Below are 26270 nucleotides of genomic sequence, written 5' to 3'. Positions count from 1 at the left end.
GAGATTCACCCCTACAGCGGTTTTCTCCATTTGATGAAGCTGTGTTGTCTGATGATTTGGCCTGGGACTTAACCAATGACGATGAGGTTGATCCGCCCTTTTCGACTTTTCCAATCTTGGGGACGAGTGAAGAGAGACTTGAGCAGGCTATGAATGGCTCCCAGTCCTTTAGTGCTGAGAGCAAGAAAATTGACTCTGGTTCAGGTACAAGCAGCCAAAGTGATATTGGGGTAGTGGATATTGAAATACTACCAATCACTCCCTTCTTTGATCAGACCACAGATGACATGGTAGGGTCAGGGGAGATTGAAAATGAGGCTGCTGCATCATACGGCGGGTTTACTGATACCATGTATGGAGATAACGTTATCTCCTCTGCCATTCCTGCTTCTGTGCCAACCGCTCCAGAAGGGTGTTCAGGCCGATGTGATGACTCTAAAGTGGAATCCTCAGTTACAGATGAAATGACCCAATCTCTTCTTGTGGTTACCAGCACAACTAGACAACACGAAACACAAATAGATCCCCCAGCTACTTTGAGTGCCATCAAAGTTCATGTGGACTATTCAGGAGCAGGTGATGATTCTGCTCAAGGTACTGACGTTTTAGATGAGAATACACCTACGGCTGAGATTTCTGGATCTAATATTGAGGTAATCGGCACCACTGAGCAACCAATACCCTCTCCGACTGAATTCCTTGGCTCCATAAATAACAGCACTGTTGTGAACAACATGACAACAGTAGCAGGTGTTAATGACCAAGTGGACTTGCCCCCAGTTAGTTTTAGAGGTATGACTGTACTTGACACACAAGATGTATCAGCAGAGGGGAATGACACCATACTGTCCCAGGATCCTAAAGTCAACGTTGGAAGTTGAACTCCTCCCAGATGACTCGTCACTATGCTGACACAGGCTAGCAGTGATGACGGGCAATTATGAGATGACTAGATGATGTCAGGGTAACATGGCGATCTGTGACCTGGGATATGTCTGTGCTGAATTGCTAGAAATGTGAATTAAGGATTGAAAAAAATTAAATACAGAATTTTGAGAATTTTTCGTTTAGTTCATTTTTGCCATGTTACATATTGCACTGACATCTTCGTGAAATAAACATTATGTCACCACCTTGTGGTAGAAAATGGCAAGGTCAGAATGAATCTAGAAACTACAGTGATTCATATTTCTTCAGCAACTATAATGACAAGACTGATTATTTGCAGCTACAATTAAGACATTATTGTCTATAGTATTAGCACCGTAGTAAAGTGAGGTGCTATATAACACATCACAATTATCTTCTGAGCAACCAGATTGTGCAAGATTGAAGATGTGTTACTATGATGATAAGTGCAGAGTTCAATCTTTTCAAATTTCTTGCAAATACATGCTATAAATAGCATCAACCTGTGACCTGGCCCTCAGTATTTAAAATGATTTACCAGCCAGGGTTTTCTGTGTGCAAAATAGCAAGTTTATCACTCCAGACACCTAGTTTTAGGATCTGTAGCCTCTATATCTGCATTCTGAGTTTGATATATGCACATAGACATGATTATGTGTCCATGGGCCACATTTTAATTTATGTATGTAAAAATGAGTGAGAGTTGATTGCTACCACAGTCTGATTTCTAGTGACCCACTCTTCAGCAGGTTAAGGATGCCTTCCTTTTCCCCAAAAGCCTTAGCCTGAGTGTCTCCTTATGGAGAACTTCCTTTATTTTGTAGTCTGTTTAATTTTTGTAAAACAAGCATGAAGTGTACATCCCCTTATTTCCCCAGCAGCTGTTCACAGGGTTGATGATCCATTGGTATGCTTACCAATGTGATGTAGATGTACATGATAAGGCAGAGGGGTTTCTTGAAGTTTAATGAGACATAAAGCATTAAACACAAGCACTACAGAAAGAAAATGAGACAAACAAGTCTCCTATTTTAATAACAGAATATCAAAATCATCACATAAAAGTGCGTAAAAGAAAGCCTTATATAATTGAGTCAACTTGTTCTTAATTTGCTCACAAAATGTGTAATGGAAGTGTAACCTCCACTTCGCACTACAAATTTGAAGTCTTCCTTTGATGTTTGTTGCAAAGGCACATCAACAAGTTATTCTGTGGTGAATATCCGTGCAGCGATGTCATCCAGGAGCCAATCCACCCCCATGAGCAGATTTTCACCTGTGACCGCACTGCAGCCTATGATGCACCAGTGATGAGTTTTAATATCATCCAGCGCCATGGCCTGAAACAGCACAAAAGTCAAGGTAAGCCCTTTTCGTCCACTTCCTACACCACCTGAAGCAACAGCCTGAATTAGGAGCTCAAGCCATGTTACCCAATCTGAGTGATTAGGATACCACATATGGGGATTTAGAACACTGAGGGTATACCGAGAGACAGAATGATTCTCACCTCCTGTATTGCCTCCTTGGACAGAGACCCCGGCAAGTCCTGCTTGTTGGCAAAAACTAGAAGTGTTGCTCCAGCCAGCCTCTAAAACAACATGACAACAGTGAGGCAAGAAGTATTTCAAAACACTGCTCTGAAAGTTTATTGAGATAAACAAGGATATTGTTGCTATAACATAGTACCATTACACATCCCTAAACACATACTGGGAATGTACATACAGTAAATCAGAGCAGCTTTTTAAAAACATTTCCAGACTTGGAAAATGGGATTTTAAAATTCCAGGATTTCCCTGACCGTGGGAACCCTGCTTTTAAATCCAGCTATACTGTATATACTGGTCTTGTTCAATGCGGATATGCAAAAGAGAGAAACAAACATGGGTTTATCCTGCAATTGCCATTTGGGATGGTAGATTTCTGGGCTAGCTTTGTTTGGTATGGAAAAATAGCTTATGTTTAAATAGGCTGCACTGACCAACCACAGAATATGCTTCACTCTATATTTTCTAAAGCAGAGCAAAAAACTGCAGAATCTGGAATGGATGGATGGCCTTGTCTGATTCCCAGTCAGTAGCCGTCTGGGAAAGCAGTAGTAACAGGGGGGAGAAAGGGGGAGCAGAGCAGTAGGTTGTCTGTATGTAGATAGTGTATAACTGGCCTTCCATACCTCTTCCGTTAACAGAGCACTCAGTTCTTGCCTGCAGTCCTCTAGCCGGAGTCTGTCAGCACTGTCCACAACCCACACCAGCCCATCAGTGCTCTCAAAGTAATTTCTCCAGTATGATCGCAAAGACTTCTGACCTCCCACATCCCAGATGTTCAATTTAAACCTGGAGATCACGACAAAGTGATAAAGACAAGTGCCTCTCAATTTAAACTTGGAGATCATGACAAAGTTATAAAGACAAGTGTCTCTCTTAATAATGTTAAAATACAGGGTGTGTCGCTCGACTTCATTGGACACCTATCCAGTAATGTTATTTAAAATGCTCACTAACATTAGATTACATTAAATCCCAAACTTGCTTACAACCACAGTGAAAACATTTATCAAAATAGCATTAACAAACACCTATTCAGCAAAACGCTAACGTTACCCTCTATGTTCTAGCGTTTTTATGTTGAATCCCAGTGTTGGTGATATCGTGCTGACATCTTCGCCATTAAATTTTTTCAGAATAGTTGTCTTCCCCGCATTATCCAGGCCACTGAAAACATGGTTAAGTACCACTTTGCTTTTGAGTATTTCGGGACAACATAAGACACAGCAAAACCCACGCAAACTAATAACCATTATCATGCAACTTAGCTACGTAGACAGTCAAACTGTCAGCAGTATAAAGGATACAGCATTAGCAATCGCATCTCACGCTCCTTATGTTTCATTTTCTTCAGTATCGTTAATAACCCCATCGTAACTGGCTAATTACTTGAATGTGCAAATAAATTGAATATAAATATATAATGGCAATGCTTCCTTAGAGACCGGCAATCATCTCTCAAGTTTTAGTATGTACGTATAGCCATCCACTGCACTGTAGCACACCGCCTGTGTTGCCAGGAAGTCAGTTACATATGGATCCTCCCATCACACCAAGCATTGGCCAATCTGTTAAGATTTTGGTCACAGCAGAGGAAATGATTGGATAATAACAACATCATTCAAGTCGTTAAGCCGTGAATGACGGTAACGGTTGGGCGAGAGTTCTGTTGTGAGGAAGGGTGCTCACAACAGTTTCTATTCAATAAAACAAAACTACGCCCTCTGTGGGTATGTCACACAATTGAGCCATTATGATTTCGAAAGAAGGTTTTCTTCTTGCTCTGGGATGGCAACATTGATCTAAAATCACAAAGATTGCCACGCATTAGGTGTATGCATGTCGGTGTGGTACAGGCACAATAGGCTATAACATTTTGTGGTCAAAAGCAGACTGCTTATAACTGTAGGTCTATTCAGCATTGTAGTATTACATTTTTGCAATAGTTTATAGTTTTCTGGCACTGAAATGTGAACAAATCAATAGAATGTGGTATTTTGATAAACATTACCCTGTCATTGTTCTTTCAGAGTGGCGCTGCTGTGTGCTGTGTGATTTGTTCAATAATCAACCATTGGATAATATGTGACAAGATGTTGGACATTGTAATAAGGAAGACTGCAAAATGCAACATTTTATAAACGCTGTGTAGGTTTGCACTTGTACCAACAGGACAAGTTATGAGATAATTAGATGATTGGCAGCCTCAGGTGTTTTTGTCATCGCGTGTTTACAGTCAGTATGCAACAAAGTCAGCAAGTGAGTTCAGTTGCTTTCAATTAGTACCGCAGCGCACTCAAACACTTCCGAACAATACGTTAACATTTCTAATGTCATCCAACCTGAATTTTTTCAGTATTTTAGCGAGTAAGCCAGTACCCTACATCATTTAGTTTAAGAGAATGCAAGGGAAAGAGACAATGGCATTTCTTTATATTCTTAAATCACTTCATGAGACAGGACCAAAATACCCCTCAGACATACTTCAGCAGCACACACCGGCTAGACCTCTCAGATCACTGAGGAGATATCTGTTGGTAATACCTGCGGTCAGAATTAATGGTCACCTCTGGAAACAATTTCCTGATGGGGCTCCAACTGTAACCAGTTTCAAATCTAGATTAAAAACCCAACTGTTCTAAAATGCTTTTTTGTTAACTGATTTTTCAATACACTTTTATTTTTTCTGTTCTTTTAGCTGATCTAATGTATTCTTCCTTTTTAATCTTTTCTTTTGCTATGGTCTTTATGCTCCTTCCTCCACACTTCAAATGACCAATTGTCAATGAATCGTGCTATATGTGTATATATGGCCCCTTGTTCAAAAATATCTGCATGATGATATGGGCCATGTGGGTGTTGAGATGTCAGAAGGTCTTTAATCTGATGCGAGAAACATTCTAGTGGCCATATACAGTATGTAGTGAGAGGTGGAGGATTGTGTCCTGAGAAGGTGTGCATGCATTCAGCAAAAACACCCCCCTATGCTAGACAAAGCACCAATGGGCTCCATCTCCACAAGTTCACCTTTTGAGTTAGTTGCCGTTGATTACCTCCATCTTGAACCAAGTAGTGGTGAGTATATTTTGGTCATAATTGACCATTTTACACACTTTGCCCAAACTTATCCAACTAAAAATAAATCTGGCAAAACAGTTGCAGAGAAATGATTTAATGACTTTATCCTCCGTTTTGGCTTCCCTGAAACTCCACCATGACCGAGGTCACGAGTTTGAAAATGGGTTAATTCAGAGGTTCGAGCAATTGGCGGGCATCTCCCACTCTAGAACAATCCCGTACCACCCCCAGGGAAATCCAGCAGAAAGGCTTAACCGCACCTTGCTCCAGATGCTCCTGACCCTAAAAGAGGAAAAGAAATCAGACTGGAGGAACCATCTGCCTCACATTGTCCAAGCTTATAATTGTACAAAACATAACTCAACAGGGTACTCACCATTCTCTCTCCTTTTTTGGGAGGTCACCCCGGTTGCTAGTGGATCTAATTTTTGACCTGAAATCTAGCACTGAGAAACAAACAAAACAAGCCTTTGCAGAGAAATGGGCGAGAGGAATGCAGGAGGTCCACTACATTGCCTCTAAGACCAGTCAGATATCCTCTGAGAAAGCGAAGCACTACTGTGATCGAGGGGTCAAGAGGGGTCACACTTCAGCCAGGTGACCGGGTGTTGGTACGAAACCTGTCAGAGCAGAATGGTCCCGGGATCCGAAGCTACTGGGAGAAGACCATCCACCGGGTCGCCAGCAGAGTGGGAGATGTGGCCAGCCCGGTGTATAAAGTTCAAGCTGAAAAGGGAGACCAGCGTGCCCGTGTCCTACATAGGAACCTGCTCTTACCAGTCAGCGACCTCCAGCTGGACGGGGACATTCAAGCCGGCCCATCAGTGCAACAACGACCTGTAAGGAAAGAGACCCCATGGAAAGAGGGCCTCTGACGGCATGAGCCAAAGTGACTCAGATGGGGGCGAGGAAGAAATTCACTCAATGAATCAACCACACAGTGTCTCATCCAACGTTAAGGCCTTCAGCAGCAGAGTTTCAGCCCCCTGCCCCACCAGTTAATCAGCTGGAGCAACAGAGTGGACAGCGCTATGTACAAGCACACTATTTATTTGCACACACAAACACAATGTAATATTCCACCACGATCATAACTGCATCTGCAAGACACAAACGTAAAACATACGTTGCACGTTGCAAACACTTTAGAAATCCAGACAAAAGCGGAGTACTTACCTTGCGGTGGCATGTTTACTTCCTGCTTCAGGACAGAGGAAAAGACCCGACGGAAGGTCGAAAGGGACTTTTGAACTCTGGGGCACGGAATGTCAGAGACGTGCACATGCCAAGTTTGTGGGATGAAAGAGGTGTTTGGGGTTCTGTGATCACTTTTGTCATGCCCGGCTCACAGGCATGCCAAATAAAAGAGAGTCACACGGGTTTTAACGCCAAACAGTATGCTTTTATTTAGCAACTAGGGTATATTACCAGGCCAGACTACGGTGAGATGGGGCAGTCAGTGAGTCAGTAAGGTTGTAGTGTATGTATGCATGCTAGGGCAGTAGATGGAATGTTGTATCTCAATAGGTACGGAGCGATGATCATTGCCCAAGACGAGCAGTAGGGAGCAAGGTTTCCACGCGATCTCTCTCTCTCTCTGAATCTCCCATGAAATCCGTGGGCGGTGCTCTTATAGTAGCAGACCCAGGTGTTCCCAATAATGAACGAGCTGGCCACACCTGCGGGGCATCTGTAATACAAAGACAAGTAGCTCTCCCAGCCACCAGAAGAGGCGGGGTCGTCACACTTGTGATTATTTATGGAAATGATATATGATGGTTGTCTTTTTGTAAACCCGTGTAATAATGTATGGAATGTATTTAGTGATATTTAATCGAAATATGTATATTTTTTGTGATAATTGATTTGGGATATGTGCAATGGTTTAGGCTGGGGGAGTGAAATACCTGGGCAGAACATGTGTGTGGGAGAGATGGGTCTGAGGCGAACAACCTGCACAAGTTCAGGAAGTGCCAGAAGCCTGTGAGGCTGTCTGTGATGACCCTGAGGGTGTGGAGCCAGTGCAGTGCAAGAGCCGGAAGAGCTCGTCCTGAGAAGATCGGAACGCACAGTGAGACCAAGAGAAATGCTCACATATCAAAGTCTCGGTCAACAGTCATACCAACATTTCAGACCCGGAGTTCAAGCAGTAACATATCACCCCCCTTTCCAGAATGACCTGTTGCCATACGCCTCATGTCCTGTGTGGCATCCCTATTTGAGGCCAGTCTTGTCTTGTGGGGATATTACCACTGGGGAGTAGTTGCAAATATTCAAGATGTCAGGAGACCTCTTCTAAAAGTGGGGGAGAGTGTAGCGGGCCATCATTAGTTCCTGCACGCAAATACACACATACACGCATGGACCTTATCTTTCTTTGTAAACCATCGAGTGATCTTGCACCTGAATGTAGTCCATCATGCCTTATTCACTCCAGCCCACTAGGGAGCAATGATGTGTCATCAGATGCACTCTGCAAGGCAGGCAGGAAAATAGAAGGAATTTGGGAGCCTTGTTTGAACTCTAGTGTCTCTGTCGCTACACGATGGTAGTCCTCTACCCGATAGTAGTCCCACACATCGCGCATGCTCAGACACAAACGGTTTACGGCAGAAGGCTCAACGTCAACATATGGGGCTGTCTTAACGCATAATGTGGGTATATTTAATGTAATATTTAATTATTAAAAGTGTGGAGACGGAGTAAGGGTAAAAGGCAAATAGTTTGTATAATGAAGAAGTGAGAAAATATAGCAGTAGGTAAAACAAATAAAGCATTGATGTGCTAGCCAATAGAACTTGACAGGGAGAACAAAAGAGGATATCCAGTATATCTTTAACTTCTTTACTTCTTTATTATACAAACGTTAAGAACTTACAGCTGTATACAATGACCAAACTTCTTAAAGTATACCGTCTTTCGCGAACTTCCATCAGCTTTAGCTAGCGATTGTATTCCGCTGTCTACAGTGTCGCAAAGTGGCGACTGATCGGGTAGTGCGCATGCGGACTACCATCGGGTAGAGGACTACCATCGTGTAGCGACAGTCTCCATGCCTTAACACCTGTGTATTTGTTCTTTACTAGTCTTAAGTGTAAAGAACCTGTTTGTGCTGGCCCAAGTTCCCCTAGACTTTAGGCCGGTTACATAAACAAGTACACGATATGTGCATACAGTTTGTTTTATGGATTTGCTGTGGAACAAAAAAAATAGCCCAGTTGCAAGGTTCAGGGCGTTTTGAGTTGTATAATTTGGTTTACATCTCAAAACACATGTACGTGTGCACTACCTCTTTCAGTTCATTCCTGCTGTCATTTCTGGTATTATTGGCCAAACTCCATCCAGGCTAAGAATCCTTTCCCCTCCTCCCCCCAGTTGGAACTGGTGTCAATGTACCACTACGTCATCGAGAATGACCATGGCTACCTGAGGGAGAACCTTGAGCGCTTTCTGAGCAGGAAGACATTTACATTACATTTACATTTAGTCATTTAGCAGACGCTTTTGTCCAAAGCGACGTACAAGGGAGAGAACAGTCAAGCCAAGAGCAATAAAAAAGCATGGTGTAACAATAAATACTACTTTACATGAGAATTAGAAAAACAACAACCTAGAAAAGAGGAAAAAGAAGTGCAGGAATGTAACTGCTGAAGTGCAAGTTAAGCGCTAGTCAGGTGCCAGTTAGGAGGGGAGGTGCTCTCTGAAGAGTTGGGTCTTCAAAAGCTTCTTGAAGGTAGAGAGGGACGCCCCTGCTCTGGTAGTACTAGGCAGTTCGTTCCACCAACGTGGAACTACAAATGAAAATAGTCTGGATTGCCGTGCTTGCACGGACGGCAGTGCCAAACGACGCTCACTAGACGAGCGCAGCGTCCTGGGTGTAACATTTGCCCTTACAAGAGCATTTAGGTAGGTGGGAGCAGAACCAGTAAGCACTCTGTAGGCAAGCATAAGTGACTTGAACTTAATGCGAGCAGCTACTGGCAGCCAGTGGAGCTCGATGAGTAGCGGGGTGACGTGTGCCCTTTTCGGTTGGTTGAACACCAGACGCGCCGCCGCGTTCTGGATCATCTGTAGTGGTTTCACCACGCAAGCCGGCAGGCCCGTTAGGAGGGCGTTGCAGTAGTCAAGGCGGGAGCTCACCAAGGTTTGCACCAGCAGCTGGGTGGCATACTGGGTTAGGTACGGCCTGATTTTGCGGATGTTGTATAGCGCAAAGCGGCACGACCTGGAGACAGAGGCGATGTGGGCCGTGAAGGTCAGTTGGTCATCAATAATGACCCCGAGGTTTCTTGCTGTTTTGGATGGAGCAAGAGATAAAGAGTCAGTATTGATCTTGATGTTGTGGTGGATGACCTGTTTGGCTGGGAAGACCATCAGTTCCGTTTTGGCCAGGTTCAGCTGAAGGTGGTGATTTTTCATCCATGTGGATATATCAGCGAGACAGTCCGAAATCCGCGTCGAGACCGTGGTGTCCTCAGGAGGGAAAGACAGAAACAGTTGAGTATCATCGGCATAACAGTGGTAGGAAAAACCATGCGAGCGGATGATAGGGCCCAACGAGGTGGTGTAAATGGCAAAGAGAAGTGGTCCCATCACCGAGCCTTGGGGCACCCCAGTGGTGAGGCGGTGAGGTACAGACAGCTGACCTTGCCATGACACGTTGAACGAGCGCCCAGTGAGGTAGGATTCAAACCAGGAGTGCGCATTGCCAGAAATGCCCATACTTGACAGTATGGACAGAAGGATGCGGTGGTTGACTGTATCAAACGCAGCTGATAAGTCAAGCAGGACGAGAGCCGAGGATTGAGCTGCTGCTCTAGCTGTTTTTAAGGCCTCCATTACAGACAACAGGGCTGTTTCGGTGGAGTGACCGCTTTTGAATCCAGACTGGTTCGGATCGAGGAGATTGTTCTTTGACAGGAACTCGGTGACCTGTTTGGAAGCTGCCCTCTCAATGGTTTTAGATAGGAGCGTGAGAAGTGAGACCGGTCGATAGTTTTCCACCTGAGTGGGATCGAGAGACGGCTTCTTGAGCAGCGGCGTTACCCGAGCCACTTTGAAAAGAGAAGGAAATGTTCCAGAATTAAATGAAGCATTAATCACCTGTGTTATTGCCGGTAAGACGGCAGGCGATATGGCTTGAAGGATGTTGGATGGGATGGGGTCCAGCGGGCATGTAGTTGGACGGCTACCTGTTAGGATTTTGGAGACCTCACTCTCGCTGAGAGGGATGAAAGAAGGAAAAGATGAGCTATTGACGGTTGCGCCCTTAGGGGAGGGGGACAGTTGGTCGAACTGTTGCCCGATGGCTGCCACTTTCTCTGTGAAAAAGGAAGCAAAGTTATCAGCAGTGAGGTTAGTAGCTGGGGGGGGAGGAGGAGGGTAGAGCAGAGTTTTGAAGGTGGAGAATAGTTTCCGAGCGTCAGTTGCACCGTTGATTTTGTCATTGAAAAAAGTCTTCTTAGCAGCAGTGATGCTGGATGAGAAGGAGGCCAGCAGTGTCTGGTAGCTTGCAAGATCGTCCAGCGCGGCAGATTTGTGCCACTTTCTCTCAGCCGCTCTGAGATTGGAGCGCTGCGTTCGGAGGGTATCACTCAGCCACGAATGAGACTGGGTAGATCGAGCAGGTCTGGTGGAAAGTGGACACAAGCTGTCCAAGCATGAGCTCAGAGTGGAGCAGAGAGCTTCGGTGGCATCATTGACACCTAGTGAGGAGAAAGTGGATAAAGGTGGAAGAGCAGAAGAAACCAGAGAGGAAAAGTGGGTGGGAGAGAGGTTGCGGAGGTTGCGCCGGAACGAGACCATCGGAGGGGGGACAGAGGGTTGCTCAATGAGCCGAACATCGAAGCGAATGAAGAAGTGGTCCGAGCAATGCAGAGGGGTTACCGTTAGGTTGTCCGTGGTGCAGTTCCGAGCAAGGATGAGGTCAAGCTCTTTTCCTGCTTTGTGAGTTGGAGGAGTGGGGACCTGTTGTAGGTCGAACGAGTGAACCAGGGTTCGAAAGTCAGCTGAGTTGGGATTGTCTAGGTGGATGTTCATGTCGCCAAGGATGAGTGTTGGACACTCCTGCTCAGGGATGGATGACAGCAGGGTGTCCAGCTCATGGACGAAATCACCCTGCTGTCCTGGTGGACGGTAGATAACAATCACATAAGTTTTAAGAGTAAGTGACGCTTAACCGACTCTCTCAAAACACACAATTTAGGGGGTAAAACATCCTACTCACCACGGTATAACCTTATTAGTCCAGGCAAAGTAGCAAAAAAAGTTACTTTTCATGTATACTTTTACTATGTAAAGTTTTATTGTGGTAGGAGTAAAGGAAAAAATGAAGCCTATTTGGGTGTATTTTGGGCATATTCGATTAGTGTATAGCTAATTTGCATATTAAAATTCATTTTCAAAGAAACTTGTAATACAAAACATTTTACTTTTCATGGGTACTTCATTGTGTAAAGTTTAATTTTGATAAGAGTAAAGGAAGAAAATAGCCCCATTGGGATGTATTGTTGCCTGGCCTCATTGGCACACATCTCAGATTGATGAGAATTTAACATATTTCGTCAACTAGGATTTCTTAGGACTTTTAATATGTTGTTCTGGACCCGTCATAGAAATGATCTATGCTGAAAAAAATTATTTTACAATTAGTTCTATTTTTGGCTCCAAAATGAGTTACTTTGCCTGGACTATATGCCGTCCCTACACTCCAGACCTTACCATAAGCTATGCTGTCCTATACCTGCCGCTTCTGAAACGTGCCGGGCTAGGGTGCACTGTTCTCAAGTTGAGTGCAGTCGTACTCACGTTTAAAAAAAAAAATCTATTTCGGACGAGGCCCCAATTTTATGTTACGACCGGCTCGTGAGATTGCAACATAAAAAAAGGAGGAGGCAGACAACAAGGTCAATAGTTACGTAAAAATAAATGTACGTAACAATCTAGGCCCTAGATTCTAGAGGGATACAAAAATGAAGGGATGCGTGAAGCGAGTATGTTCGTGAGTAGGGATGGTAGCAAAAAGTGTGTCCAAAAAGTAAATGAGCGGAAGCTGAAGAGGCCGCTCACAAGACCTTACGGTGCTTTTATACCCACACCGGCGCCAGGTGTGTGTAATCACGGCTAATCAGTTTCCCCGCTGCAGGCCCACAACATGCTGCCTCTGTATGGCCAGTACAGGGACTGGAGGCATGGTGCACAGGTGCACAGGGGGTCGTAACAGCCCTAATCTGCCTCCACCCCGGTATTTTTACCTACTTCCAAACATAAAAATAAAAGTCCAGAGGCACGAACAGCTCCTTACGAGGTCCCCCAGGGCAGACCCAGTGCCGGATTAATCATTAGGCAGACAAGCCATGTGCCTTAGGGCCAGTCAAAAAAACTGTTTTCGTCCATTCTTATTATTTTAAACAAAGTATTTAAAATTTCTGTCCATGCCACAGATATACACCCGCAATTACCAAATCCAAACATGCACTGGTGAAAGGCAAACCCCTCTACAGATCAAGGATCAGATTAACCCAGTAACATCTTTTATGTTAGATACATGGCTAAGCAGTTGAAAGTAGGCAGGGAGCTTAGTCTGAGCTTAGTCTTAGCTGAAAGCAGACATGCCACATTGTAAACAAAGGTTGTAATATGTCATCCAACCTGAATTTATTCAGTATTTTAGCCAGTAAGCCAGTAACCTACATCATTTAGTTTAAGAAAATGCAAGGGACAAGAGACAAAAATACCCCTCAGACATACTTCATCGGCACACACTGGCTAGACCTGTCAGATCACTGAGGAGATATCTGTTGGTAATACCTGCGGTCAGAATTAATGGTCACCTCTGGAAACAATTTCCTGATGGTGCTCCAACTGTAACCAGTTTCAAATCTAGATTAAAAACCCAACTGTTCTTAAAATGCCTTTTTGTTAACTGATTTTTAAATACCCTTTTATTTGTTCGGTTCTTTTAGCTGATCCAATGTATTCTTCCTTTTTAATCTTTTTTTTTCTATGGTCTTTCTGCTTCTTTGTAACACACTTCAAATGACCAATTGTGAATGAGTCGTGCTATATAAATACACTTGCCTTGCCTTAAATTCCGGAAGTTGAATATAGGCTTATACTATTCTGTAATTTTCCTGCATGGAATTTGTTACACACACATACTTTAGACTGTTGACTGGCTTTATTGTCATTTCAACCATATACAGCTAGTAAAGTACACAGTGAGATGAAACAACGTTCATCTAGGACCATGGTGCTACTTTGTCTAGCTACTGTTCTAAAATCTGAAGATGGTTTGACAAGCCTCTAGGAATAAGAAATAGACATGGAAGTCTTAAAACTATTTGTTTTTCCATTTCAGTGTAGACTTTCAACTGTAAGTTTGGCATAATAGCAAACTTTTAAATATATAACCATAACCACCAACATGTCACATAATGTTCTGGAAATCCGTATAATCGCAAACTTTGTTGTCAATAACATAAACACTAACGTGTCACATATGTACGGAAAATGCTATTTAACAAGGCAAAACAAGAGTGATGCTTCTACCTCATCTACAAGGTAAAAATCTGTATCTGTTTTTCTTGTGTAATTGCGTGGCATGACAGCTGTTATGCTGCATCTAAAATATGAAATACAATGTCAATTATTCATTGTTATTCACCACAAATTTTAACACCACAAATTGGACTTAGCTTAAAGTAACACTATGGAACAATTTGACAGTTTTGGATGTATTGTTTTATAGGCAAATAGTTTTGGTACAGTCCTCAAATTCATTTTGATAGCATATGGTCATGTGAAGGACAGACAAACACCTGTGTCTTTCCCACTAGCCATCCAGGATGCACTATGTAGTTCTGTGTTTCCTGGCTGGAACACCTTGCATAAATGGAGGAAAAGCTTTCACAGCATGACATTGCCAGCTATACTGCCAAATAACACCAGTTAGTGTGTTGGCAAGCTTCTATCAGTGTCAACTGGGCTGTTGGTGGTGTTTGCAAGGTTTTTGCATGCCTTTTAGGTAGTTAGCGTGCTAGTTTTGGAACAGAACTCCTTATTGCTGCTTTAAAGTAACCATGAGAGGGTAAGATGAACCCCTGGTTGAACGTACCCCCAGGCTCTGGCTTATTTAGCTCCAAAGCCACTATTTGGTGAAAAGTGCTATACCAGGGGCTACACCTTTGCTAATTCACTCATGTGTTCTTGCACACTGCCAGTTCACAATAAAAACACTGTAGAAAATGGTCAGTTTTCTACTAGAACTTGTTAAGGCCTGGTGGCTTTGTGCGAATAGGATTGGACAAAAGTAGTTGTGTGTTGAGTTGAGTGTGCATACCATCTCCACAAATTAACAATATCATTTTCTCAAGTGCTAAAGTATCCCATGTTGTACAGAATAACTGAATAGGGATACTACTATATTTATGTAGTTATGAAGCAAACAGTTATTCGGATATTCAATTATCCATGCACACCCCTAGCATATAGTCTGTTAACAAGAGTGACATTTCTTTTGTTGTTGGTGACAATAAACCAGTTCTGATTCTGAGTAACCTAGACCTCCCTGATCTCCTTGACCTCTCTGATTCACAGATCGAGTGGATGACCACAGAGCAGTCCATCGCCTCTTCTTGGTGAATAATAATCTCCTGTTGTGTGCTACAGGTGTGAAAGGGCAACTCTGCACATTGTCCAGACCTGAAGACCTGACTTCTGTATCTCGTTCAGTGTGGGTTTTTTAGCATTCCCAGGGTCACGGGAGTTGCCCTGATGAGTAGTATTTCCCGGGGTCGTGCAGTGGGGCACAGGCTTTGCCTTTAAACCTGAGACAGCTGTGTCCGCCTCTATTCTTCTGGCCCAGTATTTCACTGGGAATAATGTAGGTTATCAAATGAGTACATTTAGTGGTCTATAGTGGATGCAATCATTCTCAAAGGATACAGTGACCAGGAGCTATTGATACAAGGGCAAAGGCAGAGTTTAAATGAAATATTAGCCAAATAGAATGCGGTTTGCAGCTTCCACTCTCGGAACAAACAACAGGTAAAAGCTACAGCACGTAGCTTATTGCTCTAAAAGAGGAATAATTTTTCACATTAGTTGGACATTGTGTATAATGCCTAATTACATCCGAACACTAACCTCCTGCTGAGAAATTCCTAGCGCGTAGATGCCTCCCGTAAATTGCCTCACTGATCCGCCCGCATTTCCGTTTGCCTCGCAGACCAGGCATTTAGAATAATCTGAAACTGAAAGTACTGACACCCCCACCTCCTTGGTCCCCGCAGGCAATGACCAGTTGTTACGCAATCCTTTTTAAAGCGCAAGAACATCCCAGCGTGTTCAGTGCAGCGAAGAGACAAGCAAGTTTAACTTTGCTACATGGGATTCGCTTGTCTGCTCTATAGTTTAGTCCATCTCAGCTGACCGACGTTAATAGCTGACGTAGTTCAGGTGATAGTTCTATCTATATATCAAAATTAGCACATTGGCATCTGCCCGAGAGGAGTAGCTCGTCCCCTTACGAGCGTAAATCATTGACTGATATGCGCTGTCTTTCTCGCCTGTTGAGAACACATGCTTTCTGCTAAGTGGAGTAAAACGAAGTTACAACGGGATGCCGGGTGTTTTTATGGACACAACAAATTCTGCAGAGAGTTTTGCCTCATTTTCTGGCGAAGAGTCGCAGAGTTCCTCAGACTGGGTAAATTACAGGATATATATTCATTTGATTAACGAATAAGATAATATCGCCTTGCCTTACGCTAACGTGCTGTTATAGGGTACTAGGCAACAGTGCCACAAGAGTCGTAAACTGAAGATTTAAAATTACGCTTTAGTTAGTTAGTGAAGAGGGCAATGTACAGATTTCTTAATTCTAACTTGATCCAATTACCCTACTTGAGTCGGCAGGTCCCAACTAAAACTTCCTTTCTGTATTGTTGTTGTATATAGGGGAAAAATGGGTTTGGTCCTGTGAGAACCGGTAAACGAAGGGAGAAGAACCGGGATGCTGCAAGGAAAAGTAGAAAGAAACAAACAGAGAGAGCAGATATTCTACATGGGGTCAGTATCAGTTTTTGTTTCTCTCTCTCTCTCTCTCGCTGTTATTTTGTTGGTATCATCCTGTAAGATCATGTAAAATTATAGATCATTGTGTGAATGATTAGTGTAGAGGACTAGGGTTTGTGTGTAAAAAAAGAAAAAGGGATTCTACCCCTGCCTTGTGTGTAAGACCCCTGTGTGAGTGTGTTTCACCATGCTGGAGGGGGAGGTATTGAGACACTCACTTGCCCTTGCAGGCATTTCTGGGAAACACTGCCTCTGAAAAGAATCTCTCTTCCCCACACCCACACCAACAGCAGTCCAAACTCTTGCTAACTAATGTCACTTCTTGGCTATTTTTCAAGACTAACTTTTCAGTCATCTGATTGTGTTCTTCTTGTTATTTGGCAAATTAGATTACATATAACCTTGACTTATTTGGAGACTGTGACCATATTGTAATGAACTCTGACAGCATTGACATTTACGTAACCACCATCATATCAATTCACTCATACAGTCTCGCCGCAATCTTGAAAGAACTGGAGCACTCCTATATTTTGCTTTCTTTTTCTTATCAGAAAAAACCCTCAGTCATATCTAACACAGCATATTGCCCTGTTGTTAATTTTTGCTTTCTCTTTCACTTTGATGATTCTAAGTAGCTTTTGCCTACTGAGAACTGTCTGTGGTTTTCTAAATAATACGTGGGACAAATGGTCGGATACTAAAGTCATCAAAAATTTCAAATTCACAGTCCATTTCACAGACAGGTTGGACTCTTAACGCAATTGTAGAGAAATTGATGGAAATTGATCTCTTATCACAGTGTAGTGAGGCTTATCAAGGGAACTGATTTATGCCCATACAAGTCTGCAGAGTGTGCATGGCCTACACACGAATAAGGTCTCGTGTGCCTCCTGCTGTTTTTGTTTCGCTGCACTGTAACATCTGACAACATGTGACGATGTGCTTATCACACGGAACTCTTCAAATGGTGACAACAACACCTGATTTATCCACAGATGAACACTGAAGTGAGAGAAGTAACCACATTGGTTGACCCAACTTCCTTATAGTTCTATTTATTTAGCTCTTTGTCATATGGTAAGGCTCTGTATATACAGTAATGAGTATTTAAGCTGATATTTAGCAGAAATATTCCTCTATATACATATTTTTCCTACAATATTGTACAGTATATTGTGTATTGTAATGGTACTTTGATTGGGATATGAAATATTACTACACTAAAACTTATTCTCTGTCTCTCTGTCTCTCTTGAAGGAGATGCAGTTCCTGGAGCGTTCCAATGTTGCGTTTGAGAAGGAGATAGGCGACCTGAAAGCAGAGCTCCAGCGCTACACTACAGCCCTGCAGCATCACGAGCCTCAGTGCTCACTGCACAGCCAGTCAAGACTAGCAGGTCATGTCACCCCACAGGTGAAGGCCCTCTCCTCTACCTCTACCACTATCTCTTTATCAGCCTTAAACGTCGACACTGCTCCTGTCACCAGCGCGCAGTCCTCGACGGCCCGTCCTGGAGAGACCCAGCGCGAGTTCTCCCTCTCAGAACTCTTGGACAGTGCAGATTGGACTTCACCTTGGGATCTGGGACACTGGAGTTTACACTAATGACGATACACAGCACTGTGTGAACAGAATCCACATTTTCCATTGCAAAAAGGGCAACTGAAAAAGGCACTGCCCAGTTCTTCTAAAAACAAAGAATCATTTTATTTGACATTAGTCATTGTTAGAAATTTAATGTTTAAAATCACTTTAGTGCAAAGTCATATACTGTTAGGTATGACTACCACACCCCTGCAGACCTTAAGTGTGTCTCTGTTCTTGTCACAAGCTGCCAAAGACTTTTGGGCATACATTATAGAATATACAGAACTTTTCAGACCATACAAACACATTCATACTGTATTTAAAATATATCTAAATATATATAATGTATTATTTATTGTGTAATGGATAAGCTTTGCTATTTGTCTATCAACAGTCTGATTTAAATAGAGATGTGCTGTTTGTTGCTCAACCTTTACCATTGAAGATGCTTGGTTTTGTTAGCATGTTTTGCTAACTTTCATGCTATCACCATAAGAGTCCACCTCAATGTTCAGAGGATACAAAAACTAACTGGTAGACAGGCATACCTCTGTCAGTGGACATTTTTGGATTAGTTCATACAGATGGACAATTTTGAAAGTTTTATAACTAACCAGATTCAAATAAGAACATCAGTAGGTATCAGTAGGTTGTCACTGATAGGTATGTATTGCCATAGAAATAGTTTGTGAATTTGCATTTGACTGTAAACCACCCTAGGCCTGCAGAAGCATTATTTATCTTTAGGGTTTATTGCTTTTGCCCCTTAACTAATCAGCTCAACAGAAGTTATGAATAGCCCCATAATGTGACTCTCATGTCAGGATGAGTGGGTGCTTTCTAGGAACTTTTTAAACTTACCTGGTGACTTTTAACAACACAATGATAACTATCCTTCCATTACACTAGAGAGTATACCTACACAAACAACACAATGCTTCAAAACAAAGCATGCCAGACATGATGAGATAAACATAAGAAAACAAAACATAAAATAATAATAGCAATAATACAATCATAGAGTGCCTTATATGAGGGGGATGTAGCCTAAACACATTTAGTCAATTTGATGACTAATAGAATGACCAAATAGAAACATCACATCAGTGTGTAGCATTTTTCTTTTACATTTTTCATACATTTCTGAGACCTTCTGAGACAGTCCATTACTTCTACAGTATGTATATAAAAATGAAGTAAAATTGGAATACTTAAAAAAAACGTCCATTACTGTCATGTTTAAGGGCCCTCTGCCCACCTCCTTGAGACACCACTAAATGTAAATATGTTTGTAATGTAAGTTTGGAATCATTTTACTGCTATAACTGTCATTGACTTCGGAGAGAAAGGAGCGGCAGCCTGTGTTACAGTAGAATTCGCTGGACTGGAAAAAATAGGCTACACATGCAATACAAATATCCTAATCTGTGATCCCTATGCTGGGTCACTTTTGCGCAACATGGTGGCTGTTCAGGAGACTAGGGGGCAAGCCAATGAACATGGGAACAATGGTTTGATGCTGCACATCACAAGCTCCCTCACGTCAGCCCTGAGACGGTGGTAAACAGACGAGCTAGTGCCAACCATTGAGGGAGGGAGTGAAGGCATAAAGAAAGAAGAGGGTGGGATGAGAGAGAGAGAGAGAGAGAGAGAGAGACGAGCCAACGTGAATGAGGAAAACATCTCATGTGATAGCACTCCGCGTGAAACCCGTGATGCAGTTTAACGAAACCAGTCAGCAAATGTAAATAACTGATCAACCATCCTGGTATTAGCGTTAAAACACCAGAAAAGCATAAAGTAGCCATATCCGCAGTGTGTGGCTAAGGTTAGCCTATCTCCTTTCAGCACCTGAGCCGATCTCATCCGGATGTCCAAGAGGAAGCAGTAAACGGAACACGGTGCAGGAGCGGGAGAAGCAAGAAACGAACAGCCTCACATCGGTCGCGGTGACACTGCAGTGTCCATTATTTCAGAGTTGAATTGGGTGAGGGGGCATCGGGAGTAGCAGTGTTGCGGCGGCGGTTCCGAAGGTGCGCACATGTCGGCACATTATAATTCGCCATCCCCGCCCTGCGCGGATGCTGCTTACTGGGTCTGAGACGACAGCGGTGGACCTTCTGCAGAATAAAGGAACAGCGGAGAACCAGCAGGAGACGACGGCGAGACAGAGAGGATCTGGTTCAGAGAAAGATGTGGTGATGAGGTGGTCGTTCAAAATCGATAAAGGATGTATTTTGTAAGCCTATGTGGAGAAGAGAGACGACTGATTTTTTTCTGAATTAGAGCCTATCGACTTTTTAAAGCAAGCAAATGGAAATGTACCAATAACCGGAAAGATAATCGGCTGGTTTGTTTTAATTTCAGTCTCTTCCTACACATCAACGATCTTAAATATATAAATAAAGACCAAATTTAGGCCGATGACTTGCTGATGACGCCACTACGGCAAAGCCTCACAATAGTAGCGATACATGTGCGCCCTCCTGTCTCAATATGGGAATATAAATCTATATCATTCGCGTCTTTGTTTCTGAGATGTGTCTATTTTTAAATCGAGCCCAGTTTAGCGGGTTTGCTGAGGCAGTCACCCTGGGCGAATCGAATTGAGCACCAAACATCATTCCTATATCGGCCTAAATCACGGCGTTATCTGTTGACTTATTTTCTGATCCGGCTCATTGTCACCCGTCTCAGTTATCGTTGGAAGAGACATTTATTTTCATACTGGTTGTAGTTTTTGTCAAGTAAATAACGGCCCCCCTGCTTGCATCCTCCGAAAGCATCATCACTGCAGCGATGGAGACTCCCACTAAGCTGCCTCCTTCCAGCCCTTCTTCACCTACTACGGGCTTTTCGGTGCCCAGCGCGGAGAAAGTAGATGGCTTTCCCCGTCGCTCAATGCGCCGTGCTCGGCAGCGACGTTCACACAGCTCCTCACAGTTCCGTTACCAGAGCTCTCAAGTGGAGCTAACACCGCTGCCTTTACTGAAAGGTAGGTTGGCTGGAGATGTATGATCCATTTCTCCAACCTTACCTCGTGCAGGCACACTTCCTTTTTTATTGTCTGTCAATAAGTCATCGTTTAGGGCATGTAGATAGTATTTTAGCATTAGACCTTCGGCTATTCAAAGTGCACCCCCTACCTAGAGTTTAATGTAACCGAATCTCACCACGAGTAAATAGTAACAGGACTGGCTTCGATTACAATATGGAGGTGGTAAATCAATCCAGCGGTGTTCAGCAGCGATTTTGCTTCCTCAAGACAGGGAACTGTATGCTCTGGCCAACACTATTAGTGAAGTAGGCTGTTATATGTTTATTTTGCCCAAGAGCAGGTGTGTGTTAATCTACTGTGCAGTTTCCCACATGTAGGATTGGTCTGGTGTCTTTCAAATTCAAACCGTTTTTTGTTTTTATGACCCTGCTCCTTGAATTGATCACACATCAACATACATTTTCTCAGGCAGCATGCTGCAAAATATCTGCAAGTTGTACAAAAGCAACAGTCTAATCAATGGTTTTGTATCATCCATGAGTAAGCTCATGTGCAATGTATGAGTTCAGTTTATATATGAACATCATCACTACCAGATTATGACCTTATCACTTCTGTACTTAGTTGTACACACTGGGTTAGGAAAGGCCTTGTGTGTTTTATAAGGTCCCAGCCCTGCGCAAAGACAAATCTCTGAGACATGTTTCTATTGATATTTTAATTCCAGCTGATATTAGCAGGACAGTCTCTGCAGACATTAACCCCCCCAGTCACTATTCTTCCCATTTCTCCTGCCCTTCTTAGCCCCTGGCCTGTTTCACCTCCGTGTTGACCTGTTTTGAAAATGCAAACACAGCAGTCTAGCCCTAAGAAGCGTGATTCAGTGTCCACTCTGGGTTTGATACTTATCATCTAATATATTCAGAGACAGATTACAACAGACATTTTCAAAGTGCAAATATATATATATACATGTAGCAGAACAAATCAGTGTAAGCTGAAAGCACAGAACCATACATCCAAAGATGTTTTCTATATAATCTATATTTTAGGATGTCCTTTATCAATAAAATGAAAGGAGCTTGGCTTCCAGTGATGTCCCAGAGCTTATTAAGATATGAAAACATAGTCACAAACTCAGAGTGTCAACAACTTAAACATGCATCATCATTATATTACAAATACATATCCTATTTTGTGAGGAATGTCCTTGTCTTTGTAGGTTTATAGGTTGACTGCCATACACTGTAGTCATACGCTGTCCTAGAGGCAAGTCATCTTCCTCAGACTATTTCAGTGATATTCATCAGGACATAACATTGTTCAATATTGACTGTTTCACATTTCTAATGCAAAAGATGAGGCCCAAATTCTTTATTTTGAGAGAACCTCTTCATGCTTAGCATATTAAAACAAATCTTAATGTATTGTTTTCCATATTCAATATATCAGAGGGTAGATCAGGTAACATTGACAAGAATATAAATATTTCACTGGAGCTTATTTATCAGTTCCTTCCATTCCATAATACAGGGTTATGTCAGTGTGGGTGTGTGTTAGCCTATATGTGTGTCTGCGTGTGTGTTTGTGAATAAGAGACTGGTCTAATGTTACAGCAGACACAGGATCCTGGTCCTCACTGCCTCCAGGCCTCCTCAGATCAATAAAGAGAGCAGGAGGACACACGGGAGAGGAGGCGCAGAGTGACAGCATGTACTGGCAAAGAAAAGAAAATGCACAGAAATAGAGTGGAAAGGGGGAAGTGAGAAATGTAAAAATAACCATAAATATGTAACTTTGAAGGAGGGAAAGACAAAAAAATGATAGACCCCAGCGATTCCAGACGAGCCCATGGGTCTGAGGATGCAGTTGAACAGATCACATTTTTACAGTACAGACCTATGCCAATGCATGTGCAAAAGAAAGAGTACAACTGTCATAGGGTCAAGCTTCCTAAAGCTAGCTCAAATCTAGCCAAAAATCACAGGTACTTCTTTGAGGTATAATATACGTTTCACCTGGTGTATGTCTCTGCTCTTGCAGTGTAGCTCGTGATTGTTTTGCAAGGGGTCTGTCAGATGAAAGCATGGGAAGAGGAGGCAGCACCAAAAATAGACACCCAAACCGGGTAACAGTTATTTAACGAGTGGTGCTGCTCGCGCTCAGAGCTCTCATCTTATTTCTGAGAACGAGGGAGCGAAGAGCAAGGCAGGAGAGTGTTAGAGAGAGAGAGAGAGCAGGAGAGAGAGGGTAGACAGGGAGAGTGGGGGAGAGAGTGAGAGGGTGGAGAGTGCAACAGAAGAGATGACGTCATGCTTTAACCCGGTCTCTGCTAGTCCATCATGCTTCCCTCTTTCTTGCTCTCTCTCTCTCTCTCTCTCTCTCTCTCTCTCTCTCTCTGTCTCTCTGTCTCTCTCAATCTTTGCAGTATATATGACTACAGATCTTGATTAGTAGAACATATATTGCCATGAGAGTCTAGTTCAATGATGATCAGTTGTTTTCTACGAGCCTTGACCTAGTAGCTGCTTCATGCCCCCTTGCTCTCTCTTCCCCCTTCCTTTCCCACCCATCTTTTTTTTTTCCGACTTTCACTTCGCTTCACCCACCCACCCACACACTCTCTCACACTCTTGAACTCACACACACACCAACACACAGCTGTTCTCTTCCTGTGTTGAAAGTGTATCACTTCTTCCTACAATCACTGTCCATTAGGAAATGGATTTGATTGAACCCACTCAGCCTCAGTGGAAGGAAGAGGAAGTGAGAGAGTAGTTTGACTCGTGCTCTTGTCTGGGTGTTGTACATGTACGCATGCCTGGCCCATAAGTGTGGCTCATTTTGTCATTACTGTATTGCTATTACAAAGCAGAAGAGACTCGTAGGAAGGCCTCAATGTGGCTCACACACTCGTTCAACACAGTACAACCACACCCAGGCTGCTGTGTCTTTTCATTTTAAACGTGACATATAATCAATATTTGAACAACACCGCCTATTGATAAAACAATACACACCCCTGCCAATGGTAGTAATGGAGAGGAGGCCATCACTGACTGTGTTAAAGAAGTTGATGGGTTTGATTCACTAAGTAAGAGTTGTTGATGCATGTAGGGAAATGACTACATTCATTGGAGGTCCAAGCAATTCTAGTAGTTTCTCTGAAAAGACAGAGGAAGAGCTTACTGTAAGTATGCAACACTAGTGCACTCACGGTGTGTTCACAACCCCCCAGGGCTTACTGTAAGTATGCAACACTAGTGCACTCACGGTGTGTACTCAAAGTACCCCAGGCTTGACATACTTATACATTTGCTGAGGAATTTCCTGTAGGTATTCTTCCCCTGTCTTCTTACAGGGCACAAGAAAGTTGGCAATCAAAGGTTAACAATTTTACCATGCTGTTGTTAAAAATAGCTCCTTAACAACAAGAATTCATAGGTCTAAATTTACAGTTAGAATCGTGTTGTGCCTCACAATGGATTTACTCTCCGCTGATTGTGTTTCTGACCATTCATTTGAGCAAGTGTACATATGTGACAACGGTATACAGTACAGCTATAAACAGATTATTTACTGTTCTTTTACAGATTAGTGTACAGTATTTACAGATTAGTGTACAGTATGTTTACTGTTAAATGTGTATGTGTGAATGTTTACATTAGCGCTTTTTCTGTTTCTCTGTGTAAAAAAAATGAATGTTTACACCTGCTGATTCCTATTCTGTGTGTGTGTGTGTGTGTGTGTGTGTGTGTGTGTGTGTGTGTGTGGGTGTGTATAGATACCCCTGTGGCGGAGCTACATGACCTCTTCTGTAAGAAGCTGCAGCAGTGCTGCGTCCTCTTTGACTTCCTGGACTGCGTGGCTGACCTCAAGGGTAAAGAAATCAAACGCGCTGCCCTCAATGAACTGGTGGAGAGTCTGGCCACCAACAGAGGGGTTCTCATCGAGCCCCTCTACCCTGAAATCATCAAGATGGTAAGAGACCAGAAGGGATGGAGGGGAAGGGATGGGTAATAGGACAGATGGTTATAGCATGATGCAGATTAGACCGTCATGTCTTTTAAACTTCACTGTAAATAAGAATATATACCGGTATAAAGATAAGGAAATAGGGAAAGAGACAAGTTTAAAGGGGTCAGTTGAGGAGCAAAGTCAAACAAAATGAAGGACTTCTCATCACATGCCTTTGAAATCAAAAGATACATTTTCAGTAATATGGCCTTTTAACAAAATACACACCTAAGGCCAAGCAATAAGTGGCTGAAAGAACTCCACAGAAGAAAGGGAGGAGACTCTGGGTAGACCTGGTGTCAGGCGTGTGTGTGTGTGTGTGAGAGTTTGGAGAAGATGGTGTGATTACCTGACATACCATGTGAGTCATGATGGTATATTGCCCAAGACAGATCATTTATTATTTTAAGTAGGACTGTCTCAGCACTCGGATGGGTTCTAAATCCTGAGTGGAAATTTTATTTCTGTCATCGACCTCACACCTCACATGGAAAAAATGGCTTCTCCCAGCTTAAAAGTCTTTCAAAGAAATGGGAGAAATGGGTGTATAGCTTGTTCTATCATTTCAGTTGGCTAGATAACTGCTATTTGCTGTCAACAATGTCTTTGATTTGCTTCACAGCATTTTGTGAGTGTAAGAGACCAATATGTGTTTTGTTTGTTGTTAAGATTATTACAAAGATGAAATAAATTAAAGAAATAGAACCTGAAAGGTCAGTTGGAGAAAAGAACTGTCAAAGTTGCCTCAATTGCAGTGAAAGAAGTAGGGAGATAAAGTGTCAAGAGGTAAAGTATGTGGCTCAAGAATCTGTCTGAGTGCTGCGTAGTTTGGAAGAGAGGGAAGCAGGACCAGATGGAAAGGATAAAATAATACTTGTGATACAAAATAAGGCTACACTTAGTTAATGTCTTACAACAACAGAATAGCAATATTTCCAGTTCCATCACTTGGTACAGTGGAAAAAAAACGGAATGAGAGATCAAATGAATTTCTAAAATGTATTTCACTGCGGAAGCTCTTGTGTTGGGTAAGGGAGGACTGACTTATGTTT

General features: G+C 42.8%; 3 protein-coding genes across 3 annotated transcripts in view; 2 read left to right on the top strand and 1 right to left on the bottom strand.

The window, feature by feature from the left end:
* Positions 1 to 1905: 1905 nt before the first annotated feature.
* On the bottom strand, positions 1906 to 3999 carry arl2 (ADP-ribosylation factor-like 2). The gene is made up of 5 exons (XM_012822225.2): positions 3767 to 3999; positions 3516 to 3626; positions 3086 to 3248; positions 2420 to 2500; positions 1906 to 2249 (listed from the first exon to the last, which is right to left on the bottom strand). Exons 1-5 carry the CDS (start codon positions 3829 to 3831, stop codon positions 2115 to 2117), a joined length of 555 nt encoding a protein of 184 aa, XP_012677679.1. The 5' UTR covers positions 3832 to 3999; the 3' UTR covers positions 1906 to 2114.
* Positions 4000 to 15860: 11861 nt separating this feature from the next.
* batf2 (basic leucine zipper ATF-like transcription factor 2) lies at positions 15861 to 19424 on the top strand. Its single transcript, XM_042710425.1, has 3 exons — positions 15861 to 16245; positions 16497 to 16607; positions 17874 to 19424. Exons 1-3 carry the CDS (start codon positions 16159 to 16161, stop codon positions 18219 to 18221), a joined length of 546 nt encoding a protein of 181 aa, XP_042566359.1. The 5' UTR covers positions 15861 to 16158; the 3' UTR covers positions 18222 to 19424.
* A 782-nt stretch (positions 19425 to 20206) lies between these two features.
* Positions 20207 to 26270, top strand: part of ppp2r5b (protein phosphatase 2, regulatory subunit B', beta) — an 18059-nt gene continuing 11995 nt past the window's right edge. The window contains exons 1-2 of the mRNA XM_012822142.3: positions 20207 to 21198; positions 24986 to 25182. Coding sequence (XP_012677596.2) covers positions 21003 to 21198; positions 24986 to 25182 — 393 coding nt within the window. The 5' untranslated portion in view covers positions 20207 to 21002. The remainder of the gene's footprint in view (positions 21199 to 24985; positions 25183 to 26270) is intronic.

This window comes from Clupea harengus, chromosome 18, assembly GCF_900700415.2.
Source record: "Clupea harengus chromosome 18, Ch_v2.0.2, whole genome shotgun sequence".
NCBI lineage: Eukaryota > Metazoa > Chordata > Actinopteri > Clupeiformes > Clupeidae > Clupea > Clupea harengus.
This window is presented reverse-complemented; position numbering and strand designations above follow the sequence as displayed.

Excerpts from the sequence above, each read along its gene's own strand:
- batf2 (XM_042710425.1), top strand. The coding sequence starts at position 16,159 with ATGCCGGGTGTTTTTATGGACACAACAAATTCTGCAGAGAGTTTTGCC. Across the intron at positions 16,246-16,496 it reads CGCAGAGTTCCTCAGACTGG|GGGAAAAATGGGTTTGGTCC; the intron begins GTAAATTACAGG and ends TGTTGTATATAG. Across the intron at positions 16,608-17,873 it reads GAGCAGATATTCTACATGGG|GAGATGCAGTTCCTGGAGCG; the intron begins GTCAGTATCAGT and ends TCTCTCTTGAAG.
- arl2 (XM_012822225.2), bottom strand. The coding sequence starts at position 3,831 with ATGGGGTTATTAACGATACTGAAGAAAATGAAACATAAGGAGCGTGAG. Across the intron at positions 2,501-3,085 it reads GTGCTCTGTTAACGGAAGAG|AGGCTGGCTGGAGCAACACT; the intron begins GTATGGAAGGCC and ends ATGTTGTTTTAG. Across the intron at positions 2,250-2,419 it reads CCAAGGAGGCAATACAGGAG|GCCATGGCGCTGGATGATAT; the intron begins GTGAGAATCATT and ends GTGCTGTTTCAG.